Source organism: Staurois parvus, unplaced genomic scaffold, assembly GCF_062004578.1.
Source record: "Staurois parvus isolate SC_StPar_1 unplaced genomic scaffold, SC_StPar_1.0 ptg000727l, whole genome shotgun sequence".
Lineage (NCBI taxonomy): Eukaryota > Metazoa > Chordata > Amphibia > Anura > Ranidae > Staurois > Staurois parvus.
Genome location: NW_028318523.1, coordinates 1,971,048 through 1,986,414, shown reverse-complemented (window position 1 = coordinate 1,986,414; position 15,367 = coordinate 1,971,048). Strand labels below are relative to the sequence as shown.

The 15,367-nt window shown below is 43.6% G+C and overlaps 1 protein-coding gene across 1 annotated transcript in view; it reads left to right on the top strand.

The window, feature by feature from the left end:
- The window catches only part of RHOQ (ras homolog family member Q), a 78,170-nt gene that overhangs the window by 19,186 nt on the left and 43,617 nt on the right, over positions 1-15,367 (top strand). The window contains exon 2 of the mRNA XM_089653918.1: positions 11,606-11,664. Coding sequence (XP_089510044.1) covers positions 11,606-11,664 — 59 coding nt within the window. The remainder of the gene's footprint in view (positions 1-11,605; positions 11,665-15,367) is intronic.

Here is a 15,367-nt window from a genome sequence, read left to right as displayed (position 1 = left end):
AGAAACAAACGTTTTTTTTTTCACAATTTTCAGTGGTTTTTGGTTTGTTTAAGAAAAAATAAAAAACCCAGAGGTGATTAAATACCACCAAAAAAAAAGCTCTATCTGTCACAAAAAATGATAAAAATGTCATATGGGTACAGTGTTGCATGACCTCGCAATTGTCATTCAAAGTGCAACAGCGCTGAAAGCTGGAAATTGGCCTGGGCAGGAAGGGGGTAGAAGTGCCCTGTACGCAAGGGGTTAATAAAAGCCACCTCTACAGGTAACATCTGTGCATTCGTTTTTCTTATATGTCCAGGTTTGTGCTTTATTTAATAGGACTGACAGATGTCCTTGTACTGGGAAATAATTCCACGTCACATCAGATGCTAATATTAGCCATGACCCAGAGAGGAATGACCTACAGCCGTGTGCATGTGTAGTCCCAGACCCTCTGCACCCAAACTTGGATAAATAAAGCCTTCTATGTACATAGAATGGACGCCATCAATCATACTTAGCAAAAGGGTCAACGTTCACTCACCATGGGTTGTCATCCTAGGACAGTAATGCTGGCTATACACCCATAGGGGGGATTTACTAAAACTGGAGCGCTCCGGATCTGGTGTAGCTGTGCATGGTAGCCAATCAGCTTCTAACTTCAGCTTTTTCAAATCTGGAAGCTGATTGGTGTCTATGGACAGTTGCACCAGATTTTGCACTCTCCTGTTTTACGGAATAACCCACATAGATTTTTGCTGTTCACCCTGCAGGTTGAACAGAAAAAAATCTTACAGATCCCTCCATCCACTTTACACAGCATGGATGGCTGACTCTCCCTCTGCGGCTATTGTACTCAGACAGCAGGCCCTGATAGATTTCAAAATACTCAAACAGTACTTGTATCTGATTGGATGCAGGCGTTGCTCAGCTGACAATTTTTTGCCCAGCTCCTTTGATGTTTTTTTGCTGACAGGGCAAACCACTGAGTGAATTTCAGCCAATTCATCAGGAACCAGATGAACCAGAAATCTGAACAACGTATGGCCAGCGTTAAAGTGGTTGTAAACCTAAATCATGAAATATGAACAAAGCATATCCCTCTGTAGTGTGTACTTGTCTCAATCCAGAGCATTAAGTGCTATTTCTGTGCGCTGCTTCTTTCCTCTGCTATTAGCATGAGTCACTTCTGACAAGTTTTCCTGACACCAAAAGAAAAAAATAACGGGGGAGGGAGCTTCAGCACACAGCCTGTGAATGACAGCCTCAGCTCTCTTCCTGTGCGCTGTGTGAAGGGGGTGTGTCTCTTCCCTCCAATCAACTCTCCTTACTGATGTAAAAACAGTGCCACTGTGTGTAAGCACGGGGGATGGGGGCACTTTAAAACATTTTTTTTTTATTTAATGTAATTTTTTTATATTGTTTATTTAAAAACATTTTTGATCACTTTTATTGCTGTTACAAGGAATGCAAACATTCCTCGTGACAGCAATAGCAATGACAGGTTCTATTAGACCACCCCATCTGTCCTTTGGGCTTCCCAGGCTAGTAACCAGCCAATATACAAAGAGCCGAAACCAGAGGTGACTAAATTGTTGTCGCTTCCAGGTTCTGATGTCACACAGTGGGAGGAACAACATCATTTCCTGCTAACACATTTCGGCTCATGAGTAAGGCCGTATTGGGCAAAATGTGTTAGCATCTCTGTCATATCTTGATTGTGGGCCAAAGATGAAATAAAATAAGCGCTAAGAATTAGTCACTGCGTGCCAACTCTTTTGTACTATGTATACAGAATAGTCCTACATTGTATGTACCGCCTATGTCATTGACTTTCCTCCTCTGCTAGCAAATATGGGACCCACTGGTTTAGTCAGTTATACACAGGATACCAACATGATGTCATGGGGCGGGGCCTGGCTCAATTTTGTGCATGGTTCTTTAACCAATTCAATACCGGGCAATGTTACCCCTTCCTGCCCAGGCCATTTTTCAGGTTTCAGCGCTCTCACACTTTGAATGACAATTGCGCGGTCATACAACATTGAACCCAAACACTAAAATTTTTTAATTTTCTTCACACAACTAGAGCTTTCTTTTGGTGGTATTTAATCACTGCTGGGGTTTTTATTTTTTGCTAAATTAACAAAAAAAGACCAAAAATTTTGAAGAAAAAACACGTTTTTCTTTGTTTCTGTTATAAAAGTTTACAAATAAATAATTGTTCTTCATAAATTTAGGGCGAGATGTATTCTGCTACATGTCTTTGGTGAAAATAACCCAAATTAGGATGTATTTTTTAGTTTGTAGGAAAGTTATAGAGTTCACAAACTATGGGATAGATCTGAATATTGATCCTGAAGTACTGAGAGCCAATCTAATTTCTTGAGGTCCAAGAATGTCAGAACAGTACAGATATCCCCCAAATGACCCCTTTTTGTAAAGTAGACAGTCCGACGTACTTCATAAGAGGAATGGCGAGTTTTTTGAAGTTGTATTTTTTTTGTCATAATTTTTCGGAAAATGAAAAAATTAAACAAATTATTTACACTATTTGTTTTTTACATACTGTCACCAGTGCAGTACAGCGTCATCATATAACTGGCATGGCAGTGATCAGGGACACTGACTGGTGACAGTATGAAAAAAAAAAATATATATATATATATATATATTTTTTTTTTATTTTATTTTTATTTTTTATTACTTTTTTTTTTTTTTAAGATTTTTTTTCATATTTCACTATGACCAAAGTAGTACAATGTTACCATAGTAACATTGTACTACTTTGGGGAAGTGATCAGTATTTTTTTTTTTTTACACAATTTGCTTATAGCAAAGAATTACTTTGCTATAAGCAAGCATTTACCTGAATGACATCGATTCATTCAGGGTTTTTTTTTTTTTTTTTTGTGCTTAGCTGTGATTTGGCCACAGCTAATCACATGACATGTGCATGTGACCTGCTGTGACCATTCACAGCTAGGCACTAGTATACAATGGATGGCATGAATGAAGCCATCCATTGTATACAACTGTCATGTGACCTGCTGTGATTGGTCACAGCAGGTCACATGGTACCGTCAACAGGGGCCGGTACTCAGATCTGTCATCGGCCGTGTCCGAGGTACACGGCCGGTGGCAGATCGCGCCGTTGTGCGGCTCTGCAAGCGCAAAAACTGCACATGTGCGGGAGGACGCCAAATGGTGTCCACCCCGGAAATCTAGTGCATTTTTGCAGCCGCCAAATGGCCATTGGCCGGACGGCAAATGGTTAAATTGTTCTTTAGTTTCTTCACAATTTGTCACATGCTTGATGAAGGGGTCCTGTGAGACTCTGAAACGTTGCCTTGTTGTAACTATGTAGACCTTTGTTAAAGCCTTGGAGATCCTTGGTGTGCCAGTGACATTTCTCTCCATCAACATTTATGCAGAAACATTGCTGAGCTTTCTTATTAGAAAAGCCCAACACTCTGTACTAAATATTTATTTGTAAACCTTAAAAAAAAAAGATACTTTATCTTTAACCGCTTCCCGTCCTCCCTATAGCAGTAATACTGCTACAGGGCGGCACAGGTGCGCAAAATCACATGTATATATAAGTGATTTGCATTTCCGTGTTTGCGGCCTCGGCTGTCAATCACCGGGTCCCAGCTGGTGATTACTTGCCGGCACCCGGTGATCGAGCAGCATTACCGACAGAGGGAGAGAACTGTATGTAAACAATATTATTATTATACAGGATTTATATGGCGCCAACAGTTTGCTCAGCACTTTGCAATATAAAGGGAGACAATACAGCAACAATACAGTTCAATACAAGAGAGTTAGGAGGGCCTGATCCTTGGAACTTACAATCTAAGAGTAACAATACAGTTATCTACCCTGTCAGCTCCTTACAGTTGAAAGCACACACACAGCACAAAGTAAAACACACACAGCACACAGTTAACCCTTTGATCGCCCCACATGTTAACCCCTTCCTGCCCAGTGCCATTAGTAGTGTCATTGTTTTTTATTAGCACTGATCACTGTATTGGTGTCACTGGGGATGTCAGTGACACCAAGCCAGTTCCCCCCAGTGTCAGAATGCCCGCCGCAGTCCCGCTATAAGTTGCTGATCGCCGCCATTACTAGTAAAAATTAAAAAAAACCAAAACAATATATATACCACCATTTGTAAACGCTATAACTTTCACTTAAATCAATTCATTTACACGTATTGGGATTTTTTTTTAGCAAAGACACGGAGCAGAATACATTTTGACCTAAATTTATGACGAAATTAGATTGTTTTTATTTTTTTACTGGACATGTTTAATAGCAAAAAGTTAAAAATATTGTTTTTTTTCCTAAATTGTCAGTCTTTTTTATTATAGTGCAAAAAATAAAAACCGCACAGGTGATCAAATACCACCAAAAGAAAGCTCAATTTGTGGGAAAATAAGAACGTAAATTTCATTTAAGTGCAGCGTTGCATGACCGTGCAATTGTCAGTTAAAATAAAGCAGCGCCACAACGCAAACAATGGCCTGGTCAGGAAGGGGGATAAATCCTCTGGAGGGCAAGTGGTTAAAGTGATGTTCCCTTGAACTTTAGATCCTTGGGCAGCGCAACTTGACCCCGAGGGGTCTTGTGGCAGAGCTTGCCTTCTGTATTGTGCTTGGCTCAGCCTAAACTTCCTCTTTGTAGGCTATATTAGGACGGGATAGAGTGCAGTGCCTGGCAGAGCGTCATAGAAAAGCTGAACAAGTGTATGACCCGCTGCCAACCTTCTCCGATAGTCAGCAGAAGCCTCGTCTATGCCAGCGGAGGTGTCATTTAACACGCAGCCTTTTCTGGAGTACAACATCGTAGGGAAACCAGTCCTTTCTGTTGGATACGTTAGGGAATAAAAATGTTTTGAAATGTTTATCCCGTTGGCCGTGGACCATACAAACGTGGCAGCTGTTTAAATTTGGTTTAACAGCAATATATAGACTTGGTGATGCTTTATTATAGAAATGTAAAAGAGATTGGGATAATCTTATCAGTAGGTGACTGTTTTACAATCCCTGTTTCTGTGTATGGCAGCTAATGAGCTATGTATACTGCCTTGAAAAAGTATTCATACCCCTTGGAATCTTCCACATTTTGTCATTTTACAACCAAAAACATAAATGTATTTTATTGGGATTTGATGTGATAGACCAGTGGTCGGCAAGCCGCGGCTCGCGAGCCACATGCGGCTCTTTACCCACTCTAATGCGGCTCTTCTGTGTGCCGGGCGCCTGCTCCCCTCCCTCCTCTCGGTCGGCCGCTCCCCTCCCTCCTCTCGGTCGGCCGCTCCCCTGCCTCCTCTCGGTTGGCAGCCCCAAAAGTCCGCGCGGACCTTTTAATCCGGATGTGGCTGTCAGGATGTGTGTAGGCGGGGCAGCGTGCCGAACGTGAGGGGAGGGGAGCTAGGCTCCTCTCACAGTCCGCCCTGAAGACCCGAACGGCGTGGGAAGACAGCGAGAGGAACGCAAAAGGTAAGTGAATTGACACGGGGGACTTGGCTTACTAGAAGGGGGGGGGGGAATAGTACTGTGGGGGATGAAATACTATATGAGGGATGAAATACTATATGAGGGATGAAATACTATATGGGGGGATGAAATACTATATGGGGGGATGAAATACTATATGAGGGATGAAATACTATATGAGGGATGAATTACTATATGGGGGATGAAATACTATATGAGGGATGAAATACTATATGAGGGATGAATTACTATATGAGGGATGAAATACTATATGAGGGATGAAATACTATATGAGGGATGAAATACTATATGAGGGATGAATTACTATATGAGGGATGAATTACTATATGAGGGATGAAATACTATATGAGGGATGAATTACTATATGGGGGATGAAATACTATATGGGGGATGAAATACTATATGGGGGATGAATTACTATATGGGGGATGAAATACTATATGGGGGATGAAATACTATATGGGGGATGAAATACTATATGGGGGGATGAAATACTATATGAGGGATGAAATACTATATGGGGGGATGAAATACTATATGAGGGATGAAATACTATATGGGGGGATGAAATACTATATGAGGGATGAAATACTATATGAGGGATGAATTACTATATGAGGGATGAATTACTATATGAGGGATGAAATACTATATGAGGGATGAAATACTATATGAGGGATGAAATACTATATGAGGGATGAATTACTATATGAGGGATGAAATACTATATGAGGGATGAAATACTATATGAGGGATGAATTACTATATGGGGGGATGAAATACTATATAAGGGATGAAATACTATATGGGGGGATGAAATACTATATGAGGGATGAAATACTATATGGGGGGATGAAATACTATATGAGGGATGAAATACTATATGGGGGGATGAAATACTATATGAGGGATGAAATACTATATGAGGGATGAATTACTATATGAGGGATGAAATACTATATGGGGGGATGAAATACTATATGGGGGGATGAAATACTATATGAGGGATGAAATACTATATGAGGGATGAATTACTATATGGGGGATGAAATACTATATGAGGGATGAAATACTATATGAGGGATGAAATACTATATGGGGGATGAAATACTATACGGGGGATGAAATACTATACGAGGGATGAAATACTATACGGGGGATGAATTGCTATGGGGGATGAATTACTATATGGGGGATGAATTACTATATGGGGGATGAATTACTATGGGGGATGAATTACTATATGGGGGATGAATTACTATATGGGGGATGAATTACTATGGGGGATGAATTACGATGGGGGATGAATTACACTATGGGGGATGAATTACGATGGGGGATGAATTACTATGGGGGATGAATTACACTATGGGGGATGAATTACTATATGGGGGATGAATTACTATGGGGGATGAATTACTATATGGGAGATGTATTTTCAGTTTTAAAAATGTGGCTCTCAAAATAAATTTCAATCATGGTTTTGGCGAGATTTGGCTCAGTTGAAAAAAAAGGTTGCCCACCACTGTGATAGACCAACAAAAAATGGCACATAATTGTGAAGTGGAAGGAAAATGATAAATGGTTTTCAAAATTTTTTTACAAATAAATATGTGAAAAGTGTGGCGGCATTTGTATTCAGCCCCCCGGAGTCAATAGTTTGTAGAACCACCTTTCACTGCAATTACAGCTGCAAGTCTTTTTGGGGATGTCTCTACCAGCTTTGCACATCTAGGGAGGGACATTTTTGCCCATTCTTCTTTGAAAAATAGCTCAAGCTCTGTCAGATTGGATGGAGAGCGTCTGAACAGCAATTTTCAAGTCTTGCCACAGATTCTCAAATGGATTTAGGTCTGGACTTTGACTGGGCCATTCTAACACATGAATATGCTTTGATCTAAACCATTCCATTGTAGCTCTGGCTGTATGTTTAGGGTCATTGTCCTGCTGGAAGGTGATTATGGTTGTCATTGTCCATATCTGTGCGCACAATTATCTCAGCCACCATGTTTCACAGTGGGGATGGAGTGTTCAGGATGATGTGCCGTGTTAGTTTTCCACCACACATAGCGTTTTGCTTTTAGGCGAAAAAGTTCCATTTTGGTCTCATCTGACCAGAGCCCCTTCTTCCGCATTTGCGGTGTTCCCCACATGGCTTCTCGCAAACTGCAAAAACGACTTCTTATGGCTCTCTTTCACCAATGGCTTTCTTCTTGCCACTCTTCCCTAAAGGCCAAATTTGTGGAGTGCACGACTAATTGTTGTCCTCTGGACAGATTCTCCCACTTGAGCTGTGGATCTCTGCAGCTCCTCCAGAGTTACCATGGGCCTCTTGGCTGCTTCTCTGACTAATGCTCTCCTTGCCCAGCCTGTCAGTTTAGGTGGACGCCCATGTCTTGGTAGGTTTGCAGTTGTGCCATACGCTTTCCATTTTTGGATGATGGATTGAACAGTGCTCTCTGAGATGTCCAAAGCTTGAGATACTTTTTTATAACCCAACCCTGCTTTAAACTTCCCCACAACTTTATCCCTGACCTGTCTGGTGTGTTCCTTGGCTTTCATAATGCTGTTTGTTCATTAATGTTCTCTAACAAACCTCTGAGGGCTTCACAGAACAGCTGTATTTATACTGAGATTAAGTTGCACACAGTTGGACTCTATTTACTATATATATGGAAGGTGCAGCGCTTATAAACAATATATGAAAAAGTCCCTGATGGATCAAGAAAACCAAGGATATAGGGTAGTCCTGTAAACACAGGTAAATATAAATAGTAGAGGTGACTTTGATATCCGTGTTGAGGTGGTAATGAAATGCGCACTCACCGGACACGCATATTATATGCGCCTTATGTGTAATAATCCTGCTGCCAGGTGATGGGTGGTCTTCCCTCTATCGGATCCTAGGTGAGTATTCCTTCTCCTCAGGAGATCCCCCTATATGGTCCTAGAGGATGTTGTCACTCCAAATGGCCTGGGTGGTATGTGGTAATCCGTTCCTGGAGTGGGTCTGTGGACTAGAGCACTCTCCCAGCGGGTGACAAAAACACTCCCATAGTGTAGTATGTTAAACCCAAGAATTTTATTAAGGTGTATCAGATAAAAAGTGAAAAGTATACAGCGTTGCAGACAGTAGTCTGTATGAGGACTGACCAGCTGGTAGTTAAATATGGCCGCCGGAGCTCCACGTTGCTCCGGCGGCGTGACGTCACGGCGTGATGTGGCTCCTCCTGACGCGTATCGTGCTCAAGCACGTCTTCAGAGGGGGGTCGCCAATCACGTCGTGTCGTCCGCCGTTCGTATTTATAAACGACACGACGTGATTGGCGACCCCCCTCTGAAGACGTGCTTGAGCACGATACGCATCAGGAGGAGCCACATCACGCCTTGACGTCACGCCGCCGGAGCAACGTGGAGCTCCGGCGGCCATCTTTAACTACCAGCTGGTCAGTCCTCATACAGACTACTGTCTGCAACGCTGTATACTTTTCACTTTTTATCTGATACACCTTAATAAAATTCTTGGGTTTAACATACTACACTATGGGAGTGTTTTTGTCGCCCCCTGGGGGAGTGCTCTAGTCCACAGACCCACTCCAGGAACGGATTACCACATACCACCCAGGCCATTTGGAGTGACAACATCCTCTAGGACCATATAGGGGGATCTCCTGAGGAGAAGGAATACTCACTTAGGATCCGATAGAGGGAAGACCACCCATCACCTGGCAGCAGGATTATTACACATAAGGCGCATATAATATGCGCGTCCGGCGAGTGCGCATTTCATTACCACCACAACACGGATATCAAAGTCACCTCTACTATTTATATTTACTTGTGTTTACGGGACTACCCTATATCCTTGGTTTTCTTGATCCATCAGGAACTTTTTCATATATTGTTTATAGGCGCTGCACCTTCCATATATATTGTCTATTCCGTAGGTCATTGGTACCTATCTTGTGCATAGCAGCTTGTTGGTTTTTACTCTATTTACTAATTATGTGACTTCTGAAGGCAATTGGTTCCACTAGATTTTAGTTAGGGGTATCAGAATAAAGGGGGCTGAATACAAATGCAGTTTATCATTTTCCTTCCACTTCACAATTATGTGCCACTTTCTGTTGGTCTATCACATAAAATTCCAATAAAATACATTTACGTTTTTTGGTTGTAACATGACAAAATGTGAAAAATTTCAAGGGGTATGAATACTTTTTCAAGGCACTGTACATGGACGAACCATGTTTGCTCTTTGCATACAAAAGGGGTGATTTACTAATGGCAAATAGACTGTGTACTTTGCAAAGTTCAGTTGCACTCTGCAAGTGCAATTGCTCCAGAGCTTAGTAAATGAGCAGAAGCTTTGCTGACTTCTATCCTCCAATCATATGCAAGCAAAAATGTGTTTGTTTTTTGTTTTTTATTTTCCATACATGTGATTGGGTATTCTTGGCAAAGTGAAGCTTTACCTCATTTACTAAGCTCTGGAGCAACTGTACCTGCAGAGTGCAACTGCACTTTGCAAAGTGCACAGTCTATTTGCCTTTAGTAAATCAACCCCAAAAACTCTCCTTCTTGCTTTGCAGTGCTACACGGTGGTTGTGCTTTACCGCTCCCTCTCACACTTTGAGTCTATAAAGGTAATAAATAAACATGAATAGTTTTTGCTGCACCTACCCCAATATTTAAATGTACGCAGTTGCTCAAAATTCTGCCTATCTCCTCATATGTGTAAATATATGCATAAACATATATAGTTAAATATTAAATGGTTGAATAATTATACATGATACATCAAAGTCCGTAATAAACAAATAAAGTCTCTCTTGTGAATTTCCTCCTCTGTAGTAGCTGTGATTCCTCAAGCAGAATCCACCCCTTGCATCTTGATGATCCTTCATATATCGTGCACAGTGACTCCCATCACCATTCATATATGCGCTCACCTCCAAAAATTACTGTTCAATTTCCAGGTCAAAACACACCTTCCCCTCAGTGGGGTTAATCATAAACTCCACTCCAATGGAGCTCCTTTCAAAACTCCTCCTCCTGTTGTCACATACGGTGGTATACACTGCTTCTAAATGTCCAAGTGTATGGCCTTTTAACCCCTTCACACCTAAGGGTAAAACAAATCTAAATGCCTAAGCACAATTTTGCAACGTTGACATGTGTTAGTAAAACCGTCCATATCATCACAACTACTTTGTACATCCAGGTGGATTATACCTTGATTTTTTTTCAGGACAAATTGGGCTTTCATTTGGTGGTAAATGGTAATGAATATCTCCTGATTTTTTTTATTATCAAAGGAAAACTGGCCCAAAATAGTAAAAAAAAATCATTTTTTTATTTAGATGTGTGTTTCTTGTTACTACCATAACCTACTACCAAAGAACAACCCAAAATAAATCGGGAGTCCCAGGTCCCGATCGTTAGAACAGGACCCGGGGCTCTCAGTGACACCGCGGTCTTTGTGCGGCGCGCTCCCAGCACAAAAACAGGTATCTAAATATGCGGCCCCACGGAAAAAAGCCCAGTTCTGTGAAGCCGTATATTTGTGTGACGTCTGCGTCAATGGGTTAAAAATGTTGGATTCTCCCTGCAAGTAAGTTCATGCAACACAGGAATCCCTCATTGTGTAGTATATTTAAAAATCACTTTATTACATAAAATAGATAAAAAAAACACATATAGTTACAGACAGCGTGGCCGCGGCTCTTGTGTCAGTTCTTGTTTCGGCACTCGTCACATCGCCCTGCCCAGCATGTTTCGTCACGGTCACGTGACTTCATCAGGGGTACCCCTGTAATACTCCCTGCCAGCAGAACACAATGATTAGTGTTGCTCACTATAGTCATTGTCACCGATTGTTGGAGAAAAACCAACATGCTGGTTGTACAGAAGTCAATCAGTAGTTCTGTGCCTCCATCCCTCCCCTGCTTTTTTTTCTTCTAGTGACGATCAGTACACTGATAAGCCTTCTAAATACTCCCCCCTCCATCCATCCATTGGGTTATAGAGTGCTGTGCTTGGTTGTCACCAAATTTAGTTTTCTTCAGTCTAACACAGTGTTTTTGTTGTTACAGTGAGTGTTACTGTTGGCGGCAGACAGTACCTTCTTGGACTTTATGATACCGCGGGACAAGTGAGTATAACAGATGGTATATTGGATTTTTTTTACTATATTACCAATGTTTGGGACCACGGTGGTGCTGTGGACGTAGCATATCTTGATTTCTGCAAAGTATTTGATACAGTTCCACGTAATGATCTAATACAAAAGTTGTACAAGTTAGGACATAGCCCTTGGGTGGTTCAGTGGATATGCAGCTGGCTAAAGGATAGATACCAGAGTGTGGTTGTAAATGGGGTTCCCTTGGTGTACCCCAAGCCCTGTACTAGGTCCTGTTCTATTTAATCTTTACGTAAGTGATATAACAAAAGGTTTGTTGGGTAAGCCATGTCTTTTTGCTGATGACACAAAGGTGTGTAATCGGGTTGATATTACTGGAAGATTGGTCAAAAAAGTGGAAACTGCAGTTCAATGTGTGTAAATGTAAAATAATGCACGTAGGTAAAAAGAATCCCTTGAGAGAGTACAAGATTGGGGGTACAGTGTTGGTCAGCACTACAGAGGAAAAGGACTCGGGGTTACTTATTTCAGATGATTGCAAAATGAGCAAACAGTGTGGCCAGGCAGTGGGGAAGGTGAATAAAATTCTAGGATGCAGCAACCGAGGGGTCACCAGCAGGAGGAAGGAGGTCCTGATTCCCCTATAGAGATCTTTAGTTAGACCTCATTTAGAATACCACTGTCATGTCCTGACCTAGCCACCACCGCGTACAACGACTCACTATCAGCTACCCTAGACTCTCTGGCACCCCTAACCACACCCAACATCAAACCCAGACCGCTCCAACCATGGCAGAACGACCATACTAAATGCCTCAAACGTCGCAGTCGTGCGCTGGAGAGACTATGGCGCAAAACCAGGTCCCCTCATGCATTCTCCCTCTACAAATCTTCCTTCCTCACCTACACCTCCTCCCTCCACGCCGCCAAGCAGGCCTACTTCGTTAACCTGATTAACACCCTCTCCACCTGCCCTCGCCGACTCTTCTCCACCTTCAACTCCCTACTCTCTCCCCCCCCCTCCTCCACTCAGTACCCCACTTACCGCCCACGAGATTGCCACTCATCTCCACAACAAGATTGACGCAATCCGCAAGGACATAGTCAACTTGCAATCTACCTCCCCATCTAGCCTCCCCCCTTCCATCACCCCCTCATCTCTCCCCTCCTCTGACCTCGCAACGGCACTGCCCCCCACCACACCCAAGGCCCTGCCTACCGTAACCCCCCCATCACTGCACTCCTTCAGCCCTACTACCACTGAGGAAGTCACCAGAGTCTTCTCAGAAGCCCGCCTCACTACCTGCCCCCTGGACCCTATCCCCTCTCAACTCCTCCGGTCACCCCCCTCTTCCCTCATCCGCTCCCTTACCCACATCTTCAATCTCTCCCTCTCTACTGGCGTCTTCCCCTCCCCCCTAAAACATGCGCACATCACCCCCATACTCAAAAAGCCCTCCCTGGACCCCACTGACCTCAGCAACCTCAGACCAATTTCCCTGCTGCCACTCACTTCCAAGCTCCTTGAGCGCTTGGTCTTCGATCGCCTAAGCGCCCACCTAACTGACAGCAACCTCCTTGACCCACTACAGTCCGGCTTCCGTCCCCTACACTCCACCGAAACTGCCCTCCTCAAAATCACCAACGATCTACTAACCGCCAAAGCCAAAGGCGACTACTCTGTCCTCCTCCTCCTAGACCTCTCCGCGGCCTTTGACACAGTCGACCACCCCCTCCTCCTTAATAAACTACTCTCCCTTGGCATCAGAGACACCGCTCTCTCTTGGTTCTCGTCCTATCTATCCCAACGCTCCTTCAGCGTTTCCTACAACGATGCCACCTTCTCTTCCCTCCCCCTCTCTGTTGGGGTCCCCCAGGGCTCTGTCCTTGGACCCCTTCTCTTCTCCATCTACACCTCCTCCCTTGGCAAACTCATACACTCCCACGGCTTCAATTACCACCTCTACGCTGATGATACTCAAATCTACCTATCCACCCCTCACCTCACCCCCACATTCTCCGCCCGCATCACTCACCTCCTAAACGACATCTCTGACTGGATGTCGCTCCATTTCCTCAAGCTCAACCTCTCCAAAACCGAGCTTCTCGTCTTCCCCCCAGCCCGCGCCCCCCCCCCCCATCCTTTCCATCACTACCAACAACACCACCATCAATCCCGCCCAGCAAGCCAAGGTCCTTGGCGTCATTCTGGACTCAAACCTTTCCTTTCAACCTCATATCAAATCACTTAAAAACACATGCAGGCTCCACCTCCGGAACATCGCCAAGATACGCTCCTTCCTTACCCCAGACACCACTAAACTACTCGTACACTCCCTGATTATCTCACGCCTTGACTACTGCAACTCCCTCCTCACCGGCCTACCCCAGTGCAGGCTCTCCCCGCTTCAGACCATCCTGAACTCAGCGGCCAGACTCATCCACCTCACCAGCCGCTCCACCTCTGCCACCCCCCTCTGCCTCTCCCTCCACTGGCTCCCCATTGCCCAACACATTAAATTCAAATTGCTCACCCCGACCTATATGGCCATTTACAACACTGCCCCTAACTACCTCACCAACCTGATTCCCAGGTACCACCCTACCCGTACCCTTCGCTGTTCACAGGACCTCCTTCTATCTTGCTTCCTGGTCTCCTCCTCCCACGCACGACTGCAAGACTTCTCCAGGTCCTCCCCCATCCTCTGGAACTCACTACCCCAATCCATCAGACTGTCACCTTCCCTCCTCACCTTCAGGCGCTCCCTGAAAACCCACCTCTTCAGGGAAGCCTACCCCACCCTCACCTAACAGCCGCTGCCCTTCCCTCCTCCTACCACTCCATCCCCCACAGCCGTTTCCTCCTGTGCCTCTACCCCCTCCCTCCTAGATTGTAAGCTCGAAAGAGTAGGGCCCTCTAACCCCTCGTGTGCTGTTTGATGTTACTGTTCTGTTTCATGTATTGTCCCCCCTCTATTGTACAGCGCTGAGCAAACCCTTTGGCGCTATATAAACTCGATAAATAAATAAATAAATAAAATACTGTATCCAGTTCTGGAGACCTCACTTACAAAAAGATTTTGATAAGATAGAACGAGTCTAGAGACGGGTAACGAAATTTTTGAAAGGTCTGGGGGATAAAACATCAAGAGCGACTTCAGGAACCTAACATGTACAGTTTGGAGGAAAGAAGGGAAAGGGGAGACATGATTGAAACCTTTAAATACATCAAGGGGGTGAATAAGGTTCAGGAGGGCAGGATTTTCAACACAGGGACATAACCTTAAACTAACTGGAGGAAAGTTCCAAACTAATCTCAGAAAGTACTATTTTACTGAGAGTAGTCGATACTTGGAATACATTTTCAACAGAGGTAGTGAGCCAGTCAACAGTAAATTGCTTCAAACATGCTTGGGACAAGCATAGATCTACACTCAGACAAAAAAGTTAACAACCCCCCCCACCCCCCCCCAAAAAAAAAAACACCAAAAAAAATCCCCCTCTAAAAGAAAAAAAACCCACATAAAAAAAAGGGGCTCGATGGACCACTCTGTCTTTTTCTGCCGTCACTTTTCTATATTTCTATGTCCTTAGTATGTATTCGTTCTATGGAGTAGCTCTCTGGGAACCATGTCTCATATGATTGTAAGCATTTTTTCTACAGAATTTTCTTGTTACAAGGTAGTTCACCAGGTCTTTATTCGACTCTCCTCCC